The 14,271-nt window shown below is 44.4% G+C and overlaps 1 protein-coding gene across 5 annotated transcripts in view; it reads left to right on the top strand.

Annotated features, from left to right (window-relative positions):
- The window catches only part of LOC140421222 (sestrin-1-like), a 91,199-nt gene that overhangs the window by 31,775 nt on the left and 45,153 nt on the right, over nt 1–14,271 (top strand). For 3 of the 5 annotated variants that reach the window (XM_072505768.1, XM_072505770.1, XM_072505771.1), the window contains 2 exons: nt 11,393–11,458; nt 13,798–13,989. In XM_072505768.1, coding sequence (XP_072361869.1) covers nt 11,393–11,458; nt 13,798–13,989 — 258 coding nt within the window. Of the gene's footprint in view, nt 1–4,446; nt 4,528–11,392; nt 11,460–13,788; nt 13,990–14,271 lie in introns of those variants that run through there. The other 2 variants (XM_072505773.1, XM_072505772.1) reach the window with 2 other exon arrangements.

Raw genomic sequence — 14,271 nt, 5'->3', positions numbered from 1 at the left:
CCTGTGCTGTAATTTTCTTTGTTCTTTTGTTCTTTGTTCCTTCAAGCCTCCTTCAGTCCACATCTCAATGTTATCCCAACATCTGATTTTTCTTCTTCCTCTTCTGTTTTTACCCTCAATTTCTTTATCAGTTGTTGCCAGAATAATGCTGCCAGGGTATCATTTCCAATGTCCGTACTTGGCTATCTTTCTCTCTAATTGTACTTGGCAATCCTTTTGATTCCTGAACGTCTATCCTTGCTCTAGCCCACTCATTTGTCTTTCTGTCCATCCAGCTGATTCTGAGCATTCCCCGCCAAACCCACATTTCAAAAGCTGTTATTCTCAGGGTCCAACTCTCACATCCATAGGCGCATGGTTGCACTATATCACTCAATAGAAGTTCCTCCCTTTTCTATCCTCCCATTCATATTGAACTCGACATATGGACTTTAAATGTAACCCAACCCCTCAATGGCATTGCAGCCAACTTGATCTTTCTTATGATATTCTAATCTACCAGGACTGTTGCTGCAGGAGTCTGTCCATTATAACATATTGTTTTGCTTCTTCTTTCCATGGATTGTTTATTGTTGGACCAATTTTGTGAATAACATCAAATGTATAAACTGTAAAATTGTGTTCTTATTCTCTGAGGTGGTTTCAGTCTTGTTTTACTGTAAGCTGGATTTTACCAGCCCTCTAGGAAAAGGCTAACCTCCTGCGCAGAGGTCAATTAAGTCACTTAACTGGCCAATTGAGGGCCTCTTCCTGCTATCATTGGCATTTTACCCCATGGGGAGACTGCATGGTGAACTCTGAGTCCTAGTCAGGCCCACAGTGACAATGGGCGCTACCATGGCAACCCCTCCCAGCCCACACCAACCATTGTCTCAACCTGCCTGACTGGCCCTGGTACACCCCCTAATACCCCCACTTACCTTGTTGGGATTGTGGTCTGCTCCCATGGCATCCTCTCTGCGAGGTCCAGTCCCAGCAGGCCACCACTCCCAATGGCGCTGCCCAACCGCTTGCCCTCCATTTGGCTGGCAATCCTTCGAGACAGGCCCTTGTCCTTTGAAAGGTCAAGGAGCACCAATGGCAACTAATTAGTTGCCAGATGATCAAACACTGTGACCAGGGATCCCACAAATGGCCAAGTTGGAGTTGCCGCCCAACATTTGGGCCCACTGTTCCAACAAAAGCCTGGCTCATGTATCTGTACTTTAAAACTTATGAACATATGAAAGAAAGTGACTTAAATATAGCCTCAATGTATCTATAAAGTTCTCAAGAAAAGGAAAAGCACAATAGGAACTTTACACTAAAGAGAAACAACTGCTTTCATAGATTAAAGGAAAGAAAAAAACATGTTTTGGGGTGGCACGGTAGTTAGCACTGCTGCCTCACAGTGCCAGGGTCCTGGGTTCAATTCCAGCCTCGGGTGACTGCGTGAAGTCTGCACTTCCTCCCCATGTCTGCATGGGTTTCCTCCGGGTGTTCCGGTTTCCTCCCACAGTCCAAAGATGTGCAGGTAATGTGGATTGGCCATGCTAAATCGTCCCTTAGTGTCCCAAGCTTAGGCAGGGTTTCGGGGATGGGGTGGGGCAGTGGGCCTAGGTAGAGTTCTCTTTCGGAGGGTGGGTGCAGACTCGATGGACCAAATGGTCTCCTGGTGCACTGTAGGGATTCTATGATTCTTATTATGATAGTTCAGAAAATCTTGTGGTGCACATAGCAAGAATGTTATAAAGTGTGTTTTTTATTAAAGTGTAAATGCATAGCTTTCACCGTTGAATATTTTAAATTTGGGGCAATATTAATGATGAAAAGAAGTAGAGACCAAGCTTTGGTTAGACATTAAAATTTAATGCAGGGATTCAAATAGTGTTTCTTTTGTATTTGTGTGTGTTATATATATGTTATATTGTTAAATCCTCTCTGTAGCAGCTATTCGTTTTAGTGTCACATTTACATCCTCGAACACTTTCCCTCTCACTCCCTTTTTGATAATTCCAGTATAGTTCCAAAACAGCATATCCTCCAATTTTCCATCAGCAACGCCACAGAAAACCTTTTGCAATTAGAGCACATTTGTCACACTGCGGATGCCATGTCTGAAAGTGTGACACTTTGTTTTTCTTAAAAAGAATGATGAGGAAATGGCCAGGTGTTTCAAAATGGGATCTTCTGTCCTTGAGGTGGAAATTTACAAGTGGTTCCAATTCATCTTTCAGATGAGAGGTTAAGCTGAGGTCCTGTCTGCTCTCAGACGGATGTGGAAAATCGCGTGACATTATTTTGAAGAGCAGGCAAATTCTCACCGGTGTCCTGGTCAAAACTTAAAAGGCACCACTAAAATGGTATTCTAGTCATTATCGCATTACTATTTGAGTTTGCTATGCGCAAATTGGCTGCTGTGTTTCCTATGTTACTATAGTGACTATCCTTCAGAAGTGCTTCATTGGTGTTTTGGGATTTCTTGAAGGCCATGAAAAACACAATATAAATGCAAGCCTTTCCTTTATTGGGCCCAGTTGTCAACGGGCACCTGAGGTTACTTACACTTGTCGATTCAGGCAACCTCTTCACAGAAAGGCTTGCATTTACATAGCGCTTTTCATGATCTCTGGGTATCTCAAAGTACTTTGAAGTGTTGTAATACAGGAAATGTGGCAGCCAATTTGCACACAACATGTTCCCTGAAACAGCAATCAGATAATGACCAAATTATCTTTTTTTTGATGTGAAGTCGATAAATATTGGCAAAGGCACCAGAGATAACTCCCATGCTCTTCATTGAAATAGTACCATGGGCTCCTTTATGTCTAGCCAAACAGGAAAATGGACTTGAACCCAGAGACCCAGAGACAAAAACTCTATCACTGAGCCGCAGCAGACACACAATGGGGCACCTGATCAGTACTGTTACAAACATCTCAATCAACATCTACTTATGAGCAAAGCCATGGAAAAAAACATGGGGCACAATTTTACAGCCCGTCGCAGCGCGGAGAAAAATGCAGCGATCCATTCAAAAATCTATTGACTTTGACCGGACATGCGGGATGGGCTGTAAAGTTCCACCCATTAATATGAAGAATAATAGCTGATAACTAAGATTGAGTTACAATCTGGAATCTATTTGAAGAATTTGGATGGTTTATATTACAGGCCAAAACCTAATCAAGGATTTGGATGGTTCCAAGAATGACAGCTTGATACATTTGGGCAGTCTGATGAACCAAATATAATTCAGTGAGCCTGTGGGGAAGAGGAGTACTAAAGCTTGAATGACCTGATTCATCAGAGCTGCTTGCGCTTTCTGAAGTTCACCCACTTCTGTGTGCCTGGGACTGGGATTTCAGAGTTCACAGAATAATACTGTGCAGAAGCGGCTCTTCGGCCCATCGAGTCTGCACCGATGCATGACCTGTCTACCTAATTCCATTTGCATGCACTTGGCCCATACCCTTGAATGTTATGACGTGCCAAGCACTCATCCAGGTACTTTTTAAAGGATGAGAGGCAACCCACCTCTACCACCCTCCCAGGCAGTGCATTCCAGACCATCGCCATCCACTGGGTAAAAGGATTTTTCCTCAATTCCCCCCCCCCCCCCCCCCCGCCTGAACCTCCTGCCCCTCACCTTGAACTTGTGTCCCCTCGTAACTGACCTTTCATCTAAGGGGAACAGCTGCTCCCTATCCACCCTGTCCATGCCACTCATAATCTTTTACACCTCGGTCAGGTCGCCCCTCAGTCTTCTCTGCTCCAACGGAACCAATCCAAGCCATCCAACCTCTCTTTGAGGTTGAGATTAGCTTTGTACTTTTGGTAATCCTATGCAACAGAATAGAGATCTCAGATGAATCGCTGTGGTCCCTGACACAATGGGCATGAGGTGGCCTGCTATGGCTGAACACCTGCCAACTCCATAAGTGGCACTAATCAGTACTGCACCTTCCACCAAAGTAGCTTCAGGATAGGGAAGAAAACAAATTTAACCCCAAAATTCTGATGTTAGATAACATCATCAGAAGTACATTTTTAGAGATATATATTTTAAAAATCAAAAAGAATGTTGTACTGCAGTGTGTGATGCTGACCAGTCTTTCAAGAATGGGGAATATTTGGATACGAGCCCAGAACAAGTCTGAGCATATGTTCCTGAGCAGCACATTACTTTCAAGGAAACTTAAAGGACCTTCAGAACTGAAGGGGTGACAAAGTCTTGCCTTTGGTGTGTACTGGCTTGACCATCTGCTCCTAAAGACCTGGCGCTGGGAGAAATATATAGAAACATGTGGTCTGAATTTAAATTGTACTGTTGGTGGGCTTTCAACAAGTGGGCCAACCTGTAGGGTTTCATGGTCACTTTCTCATGCAACACTTGGGACATTGTGATTCCAGCAAAATCTAATAGATATGTAACATTTTCAGATTGTCTCACTGGATCGTAACAATAGTATCTATCCCCTTGTGATTTGGACTAAACATTCGTATCTTTTTGCATGAATCTCCTTGACAGACTGCGTTAACCAATAGGTGAGACAAAGTTTTATCTAAGATGCTTTTGTTTCATGGTAAATTGAACATAGGGCAATAGTTAATCATGTAATTCCGTCTGTAAAACTTTGTGCAATAAAATGGAAATAATAACTATACCATCCTACCCTGCTTGACTCAAAGCTAATACTCCAACTCCATAGAACCATAGAATTCCTACATTGCAGGAGGAGGCCTTTCGGCCCATCAAGTCTGCACCGACCCGCTGAAAGAGCACCCTACCTAGGCCCAATCCCCTGCCCTGCCCCGTAATCCCACCTAACCTACACATCTTTGGACGCTAAGAGGCAATTTAGCATGGCCAATCCACTTGCACTGCACATCTTTGGACTGTGGAGGGAAACCGGAGCACCCGGAGGAAACCCACGCAGACACTGGGAGAACGTTCAAACTCCACACAGTCACCCAAGGCTGGAATTGAACCCAGGTCCCTGGCACTGTGACCACTGTGCCACCATGCCGCCCCTTTGTAAAAGCTGGCTGCAGACTTGATCTGTGTGTACTGATGTGCTGTTGTCCTATAATGCAGAAGGAAGCCATTCGGCCCCTCGAGTCTGCACCGACCCTCCGAAAGAGCACCCTACCTAGGCACACGCCCCTATCCTATCCCCTTAATCCGGTAACCCCACCTTACCTTTTGGGCACTACAGGGCAATTTATCATGGCCAATCCACCTAAACTTGCACATCTTTGGACTGTGGGAGGAAACCGGAGCTCCCGGAGTAAACCCACGCAGAAACTATGTGCAAACTCCACACAGTCACTCAAGGTTGGAATGGAACCAGGGTCCCTGGTGCGGTCGGGTAGCAGTGCTACCACTGTGCCACTGAACCGCCCTTCTCTCCTCTCTCTTCTGTGTTCCATCCTTCCTCTGAATGCTGCTGCCCAGCTGCCTCACGATATTTACAGGTTGTTCACCTATATCCCTACAGGATGTTGGAACATGGTTCCTGACCTCTTCTCTATCTGGTTTTGGCTAGAACAATTGCGAATCAAGACTGCTCCTGCACCCCACCTCGATTGTGAAACTAGACTTGTGTAAAGCTCTGCAGGTGTTAGCTGTGGCACTCGTGCCTCTTGAGTCAGAAAGCTATGGGGTCAATAATAATAAGAATAATCGCTTATTGTCACAAGTAGGCTTCAATGAAGTTACTGTGAAAAGCCCCTAGTCGCCACATTCCGGCGCCTGTTCGGGGAAGGCTGGTACGTGAATTGAACCCGTGCTGCTGGCATTGTTCTGCATTGCAAGCCAGCTATTTAGCCCACTGTGCTAAACCAGCCCCTAGAGACTTCAGTACATAATCCAGGCGCATGCTCAAGTGCTGCACTGAGGGTAGGCCTTAAAGGAGCAGCTTTTCAGATGAGACAGTAAAGTGAGGCCTCATATGCTCTCGAGTGGATGTAAAATATCCCATAGTGCCATTTAAAGAAGAGCAAGGAGTTCTCCCTGGTGTCCAGTCCAATACTTATCCCTCAACCGGGATCACTAATGGAAGAAAATTATCTGGCCATTTACCTCTCAACGATTAGTGGGATCTTGCTGTGTGCAAGCTTGTTGCCATGTCTCCTACATTATAAAAGTGAATCTATTTCAAGAAATGCCATATTGCCTATAAAGTGCTTTGGTCTGATTAGCAAGTTTGCAGATGACACTAAGATTGGTGGAGTAGCAGATAGTGAAGGGGACTGTCAGAGAATACAACAGAATATAGATAGATTGGACAGTTGGGCGGAGAATTGGCAGATGGAGTTCAATCCGGGCAAATGCGAGGTGATGCATTTTGGAAGATCCAATTCATGAGCGAACTATACGGTAAATGAAAAAGCCCTGGGGAAAATTGATGTACAGATCTGGATCGGCACAGGCTTGGAGGGCCGAAGGGCCTGTTCCTGTGCTGTAATTTTTCTTTGTTCTTTGGGACATTCCAATGGTTGTGAAAGGTGTTGTATAGAAGCAAGTTCTTTCTTTGATAGGCAACAACATTCCATTTGCCTCTCTTCGCCCACAGTATGAACATCTATTCGGAGCCCTTGGGATGAGATGTTTCCCACAATCCTTCATAATGTTGTTCGTGCCTGGCTCTAGTATACGTTGGAAAGTGGCTGTTGCCTTTTTTTAAACAGTGGAAATCCAATATTTTAAAGTACTTTTTCTTTTACATAGCCTTTAAATAGAACAATGTGCAAAAAATAATCAAATCCTGAAATGTGACAGCTGAATTTTAAGCTTGAGAGAGAGAGAGACCCATTCACTGCAGCTCGATTGAACGCTGACAGGGGAAGGAATGTCTATGGAGAGTACTTCTTGATCAAAACATCTCATCTCTCCTTTCGAAAAATAAAGCTACGCATTTGTTTTCGCAGTTGACATCAATGTATTTATTTCCTCTTGGTGGGAAAGAAAGGGTTAACATTTTTTTCTCTATGTCAGAAGAAAGTTTTAGTATTTAAATAAAACTCCTCAGTGCAGGAAACCAAGAAACTCTTCCTCTCAAACCGTAAAGGACTAAAGAAAGCCGTCAGCTGCAGTCTCAAAAACTTGGTCTCAGTCCAAGGTGATGAATTGTTTAATGCTGACATGCTGTGAATTTCAGCATCCAAAGTTAGTCTTTGTGGAATACCTTTTTCCATAATGTTGGTTGAACTGAAGGCCTGATGCATTGGGAGTCCAGGCTGCTGTGACATTATTGTGTTGGTATGGCCTTTTCAACTTGTTGCATTTGTAGGAGAAGTCGTGCAGCAAAACTTTCAACAAAGTTTTACATTTATTCTCTGCGCAGTTTCTGTGGTTATTTAGGAGGGGAGGTCGGTGCAGGGGAAATGGAACACTTTGCCATTTCAGGCATCTGTAGTGCCAGCATCAAGCAACCTGCGACAGTTATATCACGCCTCGGATTCGTGTGAACGAAGCGTAGAACCTCAGAAGAGTAACTCCTACTCTAGCCTACAATATGTCAGAGTATTGTTTTCTATTGAAGTCTGTGAGCCGGGACTGCTGGGGTGAAGGTCTCCACAGTCTACTGACTGAAATGGTCTTATGTGAACTTAGGTGCAAGTGGGCACCGGCCTACAGCACACAGCTACCCATGAAATGGCACAAATACAATAGTTTCGGTTTGGTTTCAGTGTTGGATTATGTGAGAAGAATGAAAAAAGGCACTGCTGCAGTGAGATTTTGTTTTTCGCAAATGGAACTTGGGCGCATTTTTGGGGTCAGAGGTTTCCATGTGAATGTTTTATGCTGACTATGTGGCAAAATTGGCAATGAGCATTTCACTCTCCAACATGGACACCTGCCACCCTGATCAGCATAAGAAAAGCTTGCAGTGCAAACATTCCCCAGTGTCAATGCCAGGTAGCGCTCAAACTGTTTGCGTCTTCAGTGCATCAGCGGCTGTGCCAAAATTGAAGAAGTAAAAGGTAAAAGTCTCCATAGTCCCAGATTACCATAAGATGCTTTCCACTTTGAGGGGAGAGCTAACTGGTGGTGATTTAACCTGAGGATCACTGCACCTCAGGTGAGGGGCAAGGTTGAAAAGGCAGGGCCTTCATGAATAACCTCAGCCAGTGCAGAAATGCTGCTGGCCTTGCTCTGCATCACAAACCAGCTGGCTAGCCAAATGAGCTAAACTGCATTTTTTGGATGCAATGACATAGGACCCAATATGGTGGATGGGCAGACAGCATGTGCACATTGACTGGAAGCATAATGCATACCATATCAGTAAAGACAAAGGAGAGGCACCTTTAGCCATACATAATACAGGTGTTAGGCCCTTTGGGGGCAGGTTTCGGTCATTTGGCTCGACAGCTGCTTTGTGACGCAGAGCGATGACAACAGAGTGTTCAATTCCAGTGCTGGTTAAGCTTTTTCATGAAGGCCCACCTTCTCAAACTTGCCCCTCGTCTGAGGTGTGGTGCTCCTCAGGTTAAATCACCACCGGTCAGCTCTCCCCCTCAAAGGGGAAAGCAGCCTATGGTCACCTGGGACTATGGTGACTTTACTTACTTTAGGCCCATTGCAGGTAAAAGAGTGTCTCTTATTTTTGCAGTGAACATTAAAATATAGTGCCCAGCCCAGCTTATGGAGGACTTCGGACTTCTCCAATCAGGGAGACGGGGCACAAATAACCCCCCCCCCCCGCCTCCCAGCAAGCAAGATTGGCAGTGGCCTAATTTCCAGACTAAATGGAAATGTTCTGGCTTGAGCTAAATCTGCACTTGCGGAATTTTAAACACCCACTTGTGGCTGGTGTGGGAAATGGAAATATAAGTTGGCATGACATTGAGACTGGTTGTTGAAGATAAACTCTGCATCTAACTGTGCTAATGCTCACTGAAAGGTACATGTGCTGATGTTGTGTTCCTGAAATTGGAGAGTTTTCCATTGCTCGATTGTGATTGGCTTCGGATTTTTGTGTAGGGAGGCAAAGGTAACACTGCCATTTTATGGTATATGTGTGAGGAGGGAGGACTATGAGAGTGGTATGGCACCAGGAAGTACGGTTTAAGCCAGTTGAAATGTCACTCGTGTTAATGTGCTGAAATGGCTTTTAACCGTACCATTTGTCAGGTGAACACGGGGACATCAAAGTTGAAAATGGTGCCGTTGGCCTGACCGACAAACCTGTAGGGTATCTTCTACCACTTAGGTGCAAATCTACACCGATTGCATCTTTGGGTTCATGCTATCAATTATTTTTAAAGGTTTCCAGTGGCCAACTCCTTAAAGCCTCCATTGTGCGCACAGCTTTGATAACTACGAAGATATCAGTCATCTTTGAAACAACTTATTATTTACTGAGGCTGCTGCAATGCGCACTTTTCCAGAGCTACCATGGGCATGATAGTGCCAGCAAATACTGAAAAACTAGACCCCATTCTTTTAAAATGTTAGCGTGATCTTTTCCAGTGTGAGTAATAACTGACCTTTAATCATTAATAACCATTTTGCCGTGGCCAACATTTATTGTCACTTTCTTTGCCTCCATTTTGTGTTTCCCCTTTTCCTGTAAAGCTGTTTTTATGTTTAAACCTAATTCTTTTCCATTTCTCCCTCTACCCTTCATTCTTCTATCTCTGGCTCTGTGTATCACCTTTGATTCTATTGTTACTTGCCTCTTTCTTTTTCTGTTCTGCTTAATCTTTTTTTCGCATTTGTTTTTCTCTGTTGACATTTTGCTTTCTCTCTCTGCTTCTAGTTTTTTTTCTGTTCTCTGCCTCTGTTTTTGGTTCTCCCCTAGCTACTATATATTGCTCTCTCAGCCTTTGTGTTTCTTTATCTGCCTTTTGTGCCACTCTGTCCAGCTATACAGTAGCGTAATGTGGTAGATGAAGTTCAGAATACACTGATAGATTATCACTTCGGTGCTGTGTTGACATGACCTAGATGCGAGCAGCACCACTGTTCCACATTTCTCTACACGGACACATATTTGCAGATCTCCACAGTACGAGCTGGACTTGCTTCTCTGCGTCCCGAGTTATTTGAAACCCCCTCAACAGTCTTGTGTTTACTGTAAAGCTTTTCAATGCCAGAATTTTAAACAGCTTTGCCTGCTGCACAATTGTTGGACTGATTGATGTGTTTGTAGGCACTGCCTCAGATGTGGGTATGGTTCCACAGGCAAGGACCACCCAGTGGTACATCATTCTCATAATTATTAATATCTGAACCTAATGATCGTTGGCTGGCTATTTTGTCATGTAGGGTACGATAGCTGAACTTGTCATCACTCATTGCCCTTACACCCACCAACTTGTAATTATATAGCGTCTTAAATGTAGTAAAATGTCTCAAGTTGCCACACAGCAGTGTAATCAATCAAGGCACATAAGGAGACATTAGGACACTGACTAAAAGCTGGGACATGGGTTTTAAGGAATGTATTTTCTTTATTTCTCACTTCTTCCCTTGGTTATTTGAGTACTTTACTTCCTTTATGTCCTTTGAAGAGTATAAGTTAAAATGCTGACAGTAAATCACCCCAGCAAAACATTTCCCCATGCAAGTGAATGATGCAAGATTCATGTACCAAGAGAGTCCCCAGTCGCCAGTGTTTTCAGAGATATGGATTCCTTTCAACCTCTGCTGAAACTTTTGGCAACCTTTTGTCTCTCTGTTGCAAAATTTTCACTTTTTTTTCAATTTAGCATTCACAACTGTAGTCAATGCTGTACTGACCTTTCTTCCCTTGTTTCTTCTAACCCCCAAATACACCTCTGTTCCCTCCATCCGCACGCTGTGGAAATGAAGGCCGGGATCTTCTGGCCCCATCGTGGCCGCCCCTGGAGATTCGGCGGCCCAGCCAAAAGCCCACTGACTTTTGGCAGGGCTGGACGATCCTGGCGAGCGGGGCTGGAGCAGTCCGCAACCTGCCTGGTGCTTTAACTTATTATTCCACTTAGAATCTCAAAGGGTTTTAAAACCAAACCTGCCGTTGTCTAATTGTTATTTCCTGATTTACCTCCTCTTGTTTCTTCTTTTAAACCTCTGCCAGTGTTCTGTGGGTGATTTCACAACTAAGTTTCTAAATATACTTATAAAAGAAGAAAGGAAATCAACTGAAGCTGGTTTAGCACAGTGGGCTAAACAGCTGGCTTGTAATGCAGAACAATGCCAGCAGCGCTGGTTCAATTCCCGTACCGGCCTCCCTGAACAGGTGCTGGAATGTGGCGACTAGGGGATTTTCACAGTAACTTCATTGAAGCCTACTTGTGACGATAATCAATTATTATTATTATTATTGAAGCTTGCCTGGTTGTGAAAAGAACTTTGAAAAGTAGCCGAATAGTACGTCAATCTGGTGTTTGGTAACATTTGTTTCTCCTGATTCTCTTCCAGGAGCGGGCAGGCAGGGTCCCTCGACCATGCACCAATGGGCAAAATCCATTGATACCCGAGCATGAGGTAATGTTCAAATTAATTGTTTACTGAAAGGAGATTTGGAAAATGAGCTATTTTGGTTTTTTAAAAAGTCTTGTACGGGCTAACTCTAGAGACGGTTGCTACTAGTGGGCAAAGCGCTCCCGCGACTAACACTGAAGGATAGTTCTACGGGCATTTTCGGGCCACCAATATCTTGTCCATTGGCTTTTGCTCAAGTGAGGGATTTTCAATTATAGGGACATCATTGCCAACAATTGCCAACCCAATTCTATCATACTGAAGTCCAATAGGTCACTGGATAAAAATCAAGTATTGGAATCCTGTCTGATTAATTTTTCAACTCCCAAGCCCAATTGCAGTTTCGCTGGCCCATATTGCTGTCCCAGCCCGGAAAGAACCCGAATGGCTCAGTTTATCCTTGCGTATTGAGAAGCCATCTCAAGAGCAGTTATTAAAAAGGTTTTAATTTATTTTGCCAACAATTTATGTTCGCAGGCTTTTGGTTGCTTTTTTTTTTCATCGGTACCTGTGAATATTAGACGAGAGAGTAAATGTGCGACCTTCCCTCCTAGACAAACCTGTGCCGCCGTGTAACCAGAAATTAAGAATAGATTACTGAAACATGAGTGACCCTTCCCTCCCATGTTCTTCCCATTCCTGGGGAAGCAAGTGCTTTTCCTCTTGATGGTTTCCACCAAATGCACAGCTTGGCCTATGCCAGCGTTGTGGGAAATATAACATCACAACATATGAATTAGGAGCAGAAGTAGGCCATTTGGCCCCTTGAACCTGTTCTGCCATTTGATAAGACCATGCCTGATCTGATTGTAGCCTCTGCTTTCCTGTCTACGTGCCCCACCCCCCACCCCCCGTACCCTTTGACTTCCTTGTCAGTAAAAAAATCTTATCCAACTCAACCTTAAAGATATTCAAAGACCCAGCCTCTGCTGGGGGAGAGATTAACGACCCTCTGAGGGAGAAATGGGAGACCCCCTTATGTTAAACTGCATACCCTAGTTCTAGTCTCTCCCATAATGGGAAACATCCTTTCAGTGGCCAACCGATCAGGTCCTTCAGGATCTTGTATGTTTCAACAAGATCACTTCTCATTCTTCACAACTACAAAAGTTACAGGCCCAACCTGTCTAACTTTTCCTCATAAGACAGCCCCTTCATCCCAGGGATAAGTCGAGTGAACGTTCTCTGCACTGCTTTCAATGCAATTATGGCCTGTCTTAAATAAAGAGACCACTGTAAGTTCCTCTCCAGCCCAGAGCAGTGTTCCAATCCTAGGCATCGGGCAGGCAACACAAACTCATGGACTTGCTCTCGGCTAAAGAGAATTGTGTCTATCCCCCTGACCATACTGTCCGCTACTTTCCTATTAACTCCCCCCACTTGAATCGCTTCCTGGATCATGGTCTGTTTACCATCCACCCTGTAGCCCATACAAGCTTCAAGAACCTCTAACCTATTGGACAGTTACAAAGACTGAGGTTCCATTTCTACCTTCCGTTCCTCATAGCTGCCTCATTGCACCCTCCTGCCCCTGACTGTGGACCAAATCAGAAGATCCTAGCCTAAGAGGTGTGACTCCCTCCTGGACAAAGTATCCAGGTAACTTTCCCCTTTCCGAATGCACCGCAGTGTCCGAAGCTCAGACTACAACTCATTAACTCTGAGTCGAAGTTCCTTGAGCTGCAGGCACAATGGTAAGCACCAGTTCTCACATACTGCAGCTACAGCACATTGCCTGCCCTGCCATCTATAGTGTTTAGATTAATGAATTATTTGACTAGTCTTGCTTATGCCTGTATTCTTATTATCTCAGTTAGTGTTCTGCTTACCACCATTGATGTCCTAGTTTAGATGAATTGGAAATACTCACTGGCCACACATAATAAATAAAACAAATGTAGGAGGAACTTCTTCAGCCAAAGGGTTGTGAATCTATGGAATTCCCTGCCCAGTGAAGCAGTTGAGGCTCCTTCATTAAATGTTTTCAAGATAAAGATAGGTAGTTTTTTGAAGAATAAAGGGATTAAGGGTTATGGTGTTCGGGCGGGAAAGTGGAGCTGAGTCCACAAAAGATCAGCCATGATCTCATTGAATGGCAGAACAGGCTCGAAGGGCCAGATGGACTACTCCTGCTCCATACACATGAAGTGGGGGAAATGTTAAAAGTTGTAACCATCTACGTTTCTCTTTCCACATTTGGGATCAGATGGTATGGGTGAAGATAATGAAAGCTTGTGAGATTGATAAACTTGATGGCTAGCCTGGTTTCTTTGAAGTGAATGGGTTTTGAGGAATTATACTGACTTTGCTGTTGTGCTTGTTTTTAATGTTGGATCAACAAGACGGGTGCAGAGAATGAGCGGACCCACCTGTTGTTTGTGAAGGCACTGGGCAGCAGGAGCTGCCTGGACGGAGTCGTGCAGCTCATGGGATGCCACCCTCAGTACCTGGAGACATTCCTGAAAACCCAACACTACCTGCTAAATATGGACGGACCCCTCCCCTTCCACTACCGACACTACATCGCCATCATGGTAATGTCATTGTGTCTTTTCTGCCGAGCTTTGGAAAATAACATGGTCTGGTGTGGCATTAATGCACGGGGTTTAGCAACCACTTTGCGGAGTTTCATATTTTGCTCTCTCTGTACAGGAGAGACAGACATTCAGAAGAGATTTCATTACTGGTGCGTGTCACACTAACCCCTCATGGTTACCCTTGGAGCAGGCTGACCTGTGCAGCCTCTCAGTCACAGGCCTCATTGGCCTAGAGGAACACTTGTAAAGGGAGCATACCTAAGAAGGATAGAGTGAGGG

This window comes from Scyliorhinus torazame, chromosome 5 (assembly GCF_047496885.1).
Source record: "Scyliorhinus torazame isolate Kashiwa2021f chromosome 5, sScyTor2.1, whole genome shotgun sequence".
In the NCBI taxonomy this organism is placed as follows: Eukaryota; Metazoa; Chordata; class Chondrichthyes; order Carcharhiniformes; family Scyliorhinidae; genus Scyliorhinus; species Scyliorhinus torazame.
Note: the sequence above shows the minus strand (reverse complement) of the source record. Positions and strands in the feature narration are given on the sequence as shown.